Source organism: Littorina saxatilis, linkage group LG16 (genome assembly GCF_037325665.1).
Source record: "Littorina saxatilis isolate snail1 linkage group LG16, US_GU_Lsax_2.0, whole genome shotgun sequence".
NCBI lineage: Eukaryota > Metazoa > Mollusca > Gastropoda > Littorinimorpha > Littorinidae > Littorina > Littorina saxatilis.
The window spans coordinates 46,387,254-46,394,753 of record NC_090260.1 but is presented as its reverse complement, the minus strand read 5'-3'; the positions used below and the strand labels follow the sequence as shown (position 1 = coordinate 46,394,753).

Below are 7,500 nucleotides of genomic sequence, written 5' to 3'. Positions count from 1 at the left end.
GTAATTGCAGCCATTTCGGCGCATATTTACCTTTCACGGCCTATTATTCCAAGTCACACAGGTATAGGTAGACAATTATTAACTGTGCCTCAGCAATTTTGCCAGGAAAGACCCTTTTGTCAATCGTGGGATCTTTAACGTGCACACCCAATGTAGTGTACACGGGGGGGAGTTCGGACACCGAAGAGAGTCTGCACACAAAGTTGACTCTGAAATAAATTTCCGCCGAACCTGGGATCGAACTCACGCTGACAGCGGCCAACTGAATACAAATCCAGCGCGCTACCAACTGAGCTATATCCCCGCCCCAAAATCATATGAACCACCATAGATTTGGGCAGTGTTTCTGGAGTTCATCTATTCAGTGTTCAGATGGACACACACAGGTTAAGCTAGGAAATCAGTTGAGGGAAATATTCTCCTCTGCCCAGAAAGCCGCCGGGCTGTAGTTGTCTGGTATGTGTCCAAGTGGAATAGTTGTCTGGTATGTGTCCAAGTGGAATAGTTGTCTGGTATGTGTCCAAGTGGAATAGTTGTCTGGTATGTGTCCAAGTGGAATAGTCGTCTGGTATGTGTCCAAGTGGAATAGTTGTCTGGTATGTGTCCAAGTGGAATAGTCGTCTGGTATGTGTCCAAGTGGAATAGTTGTCTGGTATGTGTCCAAGGGGAATAGTTGTCTGGTATGTGTCCAAGTGGAATAGTTGTCTTATTCCTTGTATTAAAAAGCAATCCACCTGATCATTGCTGATATACATAGAGAATGCTACATGGCTTCCTATGTGATACCAATTTTACAAGAGTTGTGTTTTTAAAAACACAACAAATGTAAAACTGGTATCACACAGGAAGCCATGTAGTATTCGGTTTATGCTGCATACTGTACTTGCGTGTCTTGCTCTAAACGTCCCTCACTCGAAGCGCCCAATAAAAAGACGCTTCAAATGGAACCTCGATCTCTTCGAAAGCCTCTGTAATCTTTGACATCAAAACAAAGAGACGTACGTCACTTTAGAAAGCATAGCGTGACGTGTACGTTCTCAAAATTCTCCCCCCCCAAAAAAAACCAAAAAAAACCAACAAAAAAACGAGCTCAAAAGTGTTCCAAGAATGACGTTTGTCTCGGTGACTGGCATCACGAATAGTGCTAGTGGAAAATCAGGTCCCTGCCAAACACGACCTTATTCACATGAACTGTGGATTACGATATTGTTATGACATGAGTGGTATCTCATACGTATGTAGGATAAAGCGTTTTTTGTCTCAAAATTGCTTCAAAAACCTCCCGTTTTCGACCGCTCATGCGATCGACACCTGCATGAGTAGGAATGGCATAAAACAACTTGTTCGGGATCGATAATTGGATTGAATCTCTGTTCGCATGTAAAAGTTATGAAGTAATGAATATTCTGAATTTGTGTATATTTTTTTAATAGTATCTTGAGTATTTGTCAGATTGATTTTGGGGGTACCCTTATTTGGAAGCCGGTCACGTGACCCCTGAGAAAGAAATCTTTGATCCGTATATAAAGTGTGCCAGACAGCCTAGTTGAGTGCCTTTAACGGCATATACTTTTTGAATGAATTAAAACGGGAGTGAATCTTTAAGAATTCAGGTAGAGCGCTATTTAAAGATCTGAGGAAAAAAGGGAAGTAAGCGCTCTATTGCATGTTATTCTCTCAGATGCCAGGAGAGTGCTTCCGCATAACTCTTGCTTACTTTACTGTACATGTCGTGTGTGCACTTAGAGCACTAACTTCCCTTTGTATCTCAAACTATCTCTCCAAACAGAATTTTGTTTGTTTGTTTGTTTGCTTAACGCCCGGCCGACCACGAAGGGCCATATCAGGGCGGTGCTGCTTTGACATATAACGTGCGCCACACACAAGACAGAAGTCGCAGCACAGGCTTCATGTCTTACCCAGTCACATTATTCTGACACCGGACCAACCAGTCCTAGCACTAACCCCATAATGCCAGACGCCAGGCGGAGCAGCCACTAGATTGCCAATTTTAAAGTCTTAGGTATGACCCGGCCGGGGTTCGAACCCACGACCTCCCGATCACGGGGCGGACGCCTTACCCCTAGGCCACCGTGCCGGTCTCCAAACAGAAGTGTTCCATTTTTGAACACATTGTTACATCGTACATAGTTCAATTAGCAAAAGATGGTTTCTTCATAACAAACAATTAGTGTTTATAAGACAGTGATCATTTGAACACTAGGGAACACTGTGTTTGCTACTTTTGAAAGTAGAACTATGTACTATATCACAAAGTGATCCAAACTTGTGACAGAAATGTGTTTAATGACAACAAAAACAAAGGTCTGTTTACGGTAACATAGGCCAAAAAAATAGGGTCGGTAGGTCGGGATTTTTTTTTCTTTTTCCAAAAAACCATATTTTTACGTTATTTTGCCAAAAAAACAAGATTTTTTTTTTCTTTTTCCAAATGCCAAAAAAAAGTCTAGGGTCGCGCGTAAAAACTAGGGTCGGTCGGGTTACCGTAAACAGACCTATTTTTTTTTTTGGCCTAATGACAAACGACATCGACTGAACAAACCAAGACAACTCTTCTTAACCCTGTATTCCAAAGTGACTTCTCTGACGTCATAAGTGAGAAAAGGTAGAGAAGACGTCATAATGCGAAGCATCACGTCAGGTAAAACATTGTGTCACATCTCCCAGGAACTGACAACGAATTTCCAAAAAAGAAGTCCGTCTCGTTGACTTCGTCTTATCCGCACAAGAACACCGATCGTAAGGTCGCTACCAGGCTGTGCATGTATCTGTGTCGGGTCTCATTAAACGTGGATCACTTCTTTTTAGAGTGTATAAGACGTTGCTTCTTTCCAGACATGAACCTGGTGATGCAGATGGTGCGACAGATTCTGATGCTGCTGCTGCCCAAACTGATGGCTAACCCTAGTCTCATGGCTTCCTTCACGGGAGGTAAAGCTGCAGGTATTGTCCCCCTACCCCTCTTTCCTCCACCCTTCCTACCTCCCTCTCTTCCCTCCTTCTTTCCCTCCGTTGGTTCCTGCATTTTCTCTAACATTGCAACGTTGTGCTAACCATTGTGCATGATTGCATGTCGGAATTGTTGATCCGACATTTTTATATAAAGTGAGTTTTGAATGATGACGAAGTGTGATTTTTTTAAACTGAAATAAGATTAGTGATGTATAGGGCTTCTTTTTTTGTGATATATATATATTTTTTTTTAAAGTTTTGAACACTTTTTTATACTTGTTTTATTTCATTTTTTTCTAGTCCTTATTTTATTTTCGTATTTTCTCTCTTTGCTTTTGCAACAGTTGCAAACTTTTTGCATGCTCTATTTAAATTTGTTTAATCTAATTGTCTCCACTGTATGGGAGATAACAGTGCCAAATTTAAATAAGCTCAATACCTTGTTTCCGTTACTGCGACCATATTGTGTCAGTGTAACAGCATTTAGTTCTCAGAGCTGACCAAAGTCCGTTACATAAGAAGAGATTAAGCAACTAAATGTATTTTTTTGATGAAAATGGGTGATATTTCAGGCATAAGAAGCCGTCTGTTTTGGACATCAAATGAATATTGTTTCAGACACACAAAACAGAATATAACAAATTAAGTGCACAACAGACTATATTTTCAGACATGAAGCACAAGACCAGGTACGCACAAAAATGATCCCGTAATCCATGTCAGAGTTCGGTGGATTATAGAAACACGAAAAAGTACCTAAGTTACATGCATCCCCCGGAAAACGGAGCCTGGCTGCCTGAATGGCAAGGTAAAATCGTCCAAACATGTAAAAACCCATTCGTTCAAAAATACGAGTGTACGTAGTAATATATCAGCCCATTCACGCCGAAGAAAAGAGAAAAATGTATTTGGATGCCTATGGTCAAAGGGATTGACCCATTATCATGTAACTAGAACACTCATGTGACCACAAGGTCATGTAGCACAGGGGCTGACACGTGTGGAAATGTTCATTTTTATTTTATTCATTTATTTATTTTCTTATTTATTTCTGTGGCGGAGCAAGCTGATTTTGAGACAGGATGGTGGACGACTGACATGGTAGTTTTTTTTCTTCTAAAAGCCTTGACCTCAAGAACATTTCGCTCTTGAGCGGTATTGGTGCCAACCGCCGCTAGTAAAGCAACTGTAGATGCACGTGTCGGGAGAATGTGTGATGACGGTTGGCAAGATTTGGCCAAGATTTGCTGTTTGATTAAAAAATAAAGGTTCAAAAGGTATCCAGTACCTCTCTGAGTCGCAAGTTCAGATTGCAATACGGTCATTTTGACAGCAAGTGTGGCAATAGCAACGGAAAGTCCTCACAAGAGTTTATGCTTGTTGTCTTTGAAAAGACAAGTCAGTGTTGCGGCGTGTTGAGACACTTTCCTCAACCCCATTCTGCGGATTGGCGAACGTTTTAGTCGGCTCTGATGTGCATGTGTCTATCTGTAGTCCCCACCTGTAGCTTGAATGCGTCTCATAGCATGCTTTACTCAACAGAATGTGCAGTTATTTCTTTTTTCAGTAAATATTTATTGTTAATGGCATTCGTTATTGTACAAACTGTTATAAACTTTTAATAGGAGGGGGGGGGGGGGTAGATCTTATTGAAAATCTGTGTTTTTTGTTTGTTTCATTGTCTCCTGGTTTCTTTGAGAGAAACACCCTCAGATCTCCTTTGATTTACTGCATGTTCTGAATAGTTTTAACGAAAGAGCTGCGGCTGTAGGTCCTAGTGCTGACTTTGACTTCTATATTTCGTTTATGTCTCTTTCTCATACAAGTTCTGTCTATGGGCAAAGCTGACGTATCTTCTAATCTTGATGGAGGCAGATGTTCTTGTGCAAGGTTCATGATCGCTAAATAGGCTCATGTATTTGTTGGGAATAGACTTTGCTGTACATTGCGTCTGTCTTTCTTGTCTGCTGATTTGAAGGTGTATACCCGTGTAGCTGAGGCGCGAGTGTCTTCATTTGTGTGTCTTTTCTTCTTCCAGTGGAACAATCATATCTGACAATGGAACAATCATATCTGACAATGGAACAATCATATCTGACAATGGAACAATCATATCTGACAATGGAACAATCATATCTGACAATGGAACAATCATATCTGACAATGGAACAATCATATCTGACAATGGAACAATCATATCTGACAATGGAACAATCATATCTGACAATGGAACAATCATATCTGACAATGCTGACATAGATTTGTAGGGTCCAAAGTCTGTTTTTATGTCTTCCCTGTGTTCTTCGCTGGCCCACTGCCCTTCAAGGTTGGATGGTCTTGAAATAATAATAATGATAATGATAATAGAACATTTGTGAAGTGTCTGCTTCCTGACAACAGAGAGCTATTTGTCAAGAGGTCTAACAGCTTGCCTGAACTCATTGCTGACGTTTATCGGGAGCATTCTCTGTGCTTAGCATAATTCCCTATAAGTTATAACAAAGCAAAGTATTCATCTTCGCAAAAGAACGTCTGCTCGCCAACCTTCGTGAATTCCAACTCAAGTGCAATATGTTTGTTCCGCTTTATGCTCTAGTTTGAAGCAAACGTAAATAACTGTCTGGCTTCGCTGCCGCCCAAAATCAAGGAACAAAATGTCCGGCTTGCTGTCGTAGGTTTTTTTCTCTCTAGGTAGCCAGGATCAGTTGAATCTGTGGAATCTTGGAGGCAATAGTTGGTTTTTAGCTCTGCTTATTAACATTGGAAAGGAGCATGCTAATTCAGTTAGCTACGAATACAAGTTCACGCTATCAGCAGTGTCAGCTTCAAGACTACAGCATGTCAGAGAATCCATTCATAAATACGATGAGTTCGCTAAATTAATGTCCTTTGTTTCAAAAACAAGTGGGAGACGTTGGAAGTGTCAGTGCCTCGGCAGTCTATCTATTTGAACATTGATTTCTTTTGAGAAAAATGAACACTCATAAAAAGATTTAAACAAATACAGTACGCGCGTATTAAAAAAAAAAGAAGACAGACAATAGAACACAAAGAAGACCAAAAGATGTCACAAACTCTTGAATAAACATTGTGCAAGGAGAATGCTTGTCTACCGCTCAGACAGGAGAGTCAACGAGTGACTGTAAGAACTGCGGCAGTAGCACGTGCGCTGTGTTTGTTGCAGCCGCTGCTGGAAGTCCTGCAGGTGTCATGGATTTCGTTACCGGAAAACTTGCCACAGCAGGGCCTGCTGTTGGACCCAAAAGTAATTACGATGAAAACACGTCATTTTTGCTTCTCGCTGACGTCACGCTTTTGGGATTCATACAGGGACGTAGTTTCAGGCTTTTCATGTTTCATTGACTTACGGATAATGTTGGGACGTAGTTTCACGTTTTACTTACGGATACTATTGAAACACAGTGCCGCGTTTTACTCATGGATAATATTGGTACGCGATGTCACTTCTTACTCAGGAATATTAGTGGGACGCAGTACTTCTTTTTACTTATCGATAATATTTATTGGGGAAAAGTGTCATTCTTGATATTCTACAGAATCACGTATAATTGATCTTGCAACCTTACTGACTCTGGGTTGAGGGCGTTGCAATCCATGTTACTGGTGTTTGTATCTGGATGAGTTTGGATCGCGAAACAGCTTGAGTGTTGAAAGATGCGGAGGTGGATGTGTAAGGTTTTAAGAACAGTGTTTGGCTCCTCATTGTGGTTCTTTTTTTCTTTATTTGGTGTTTAACGTCGTTTTCAACCACGAAGGTTATATCGCGACGAGGGAAAGGGGGGAGATGGGATAGGGGAAAGGGGGGAGATGGGATAGAGCCACTTGTTAACTGTTTCTTGTTCACAAAAGCACTAATCAAAAAATTGCTCCAGGGGCTTGCAACGTAGTACAATATATGACCTTACTGGGAGAATGCAAGTTTCCAGCACAAAGGACTAAACATTTCTTACATACTGCTTGACTAAAATCTTTACAAACATTGACTATATTCTATACAAGAACCACTTAACAAGGGTAATAAGTGAAGAATTTTATGGGTGAGAAAAGGAAAGTAAAAGGACTTTGGGGAGGCAGAAATAGAGAAGAAACAAGAAAAAGATCCTAATTAGGTTCACGGCATCGAGAGTGATGCGACCTTCTCTCAGAAATTAGTAGAGAAGGCTCCCCCATCCACCACCCGGGGGACGCGCCTCTACGCCAATTAGGGGGCGCGAGGTTCATTGTGATTGACTTGAATGGATTTATAACATGTGAATGTGTACGGTGGTGCAGTGAACGCTAATGTATTTTGTGGATGTGGGTCGTTTTCCCGATTTTCTGTTCTGATGTTTTCTTTTTGGCTGGTTACAATTCGGGGGGTTGCTTCTAGGAGGACAGGTGCCCCCAGCTGTCAAGGGTTTGCCCCTTCAGGCAATGTGTGTCGGTGTTGCGCCTGCTTTCCTTGTCAAACATGATGAAGATTTATTTTATTCACAATCAAAACATTTATTTACAAGCAAGATATTA

The 7,500-nt window shown here is 41.1% G+C and overlaps 1 protein-coding gene across 5 annotated transcripts in view; it reads left to right on the top strand.

The window, feature by feature from the left end:
* The window catches only part of LOC138949743 (uncharacterized), a 37,142-nt gene that overhangs the window by 18,750 nt on the left and 10,892 nt on the right, over positions 1 to 7,500 (top strand). For 2 of the 5 annotated variants that reach the window (XM_070321551.1, XM_070321555.1), the window contains exons 4-5: positions 2,857 to 2,964; positions 6,158 to 6,238. In XM_070321551.1, the coding sequence (XP_070177652.1) occupies positions 2,857 to 2,964; positions 6,158 to 6,238 (189 nt within the window). The remainder of the gene's footprint in view (positions 1 to 2,856; positions 2,965 to 6,157; positions 6,239 to 7,500) is intronic. The other 3 variants (XM_070321552.1, XM_070321554.1, XM_070321553.1) reach the window with 3 other exon arrangements.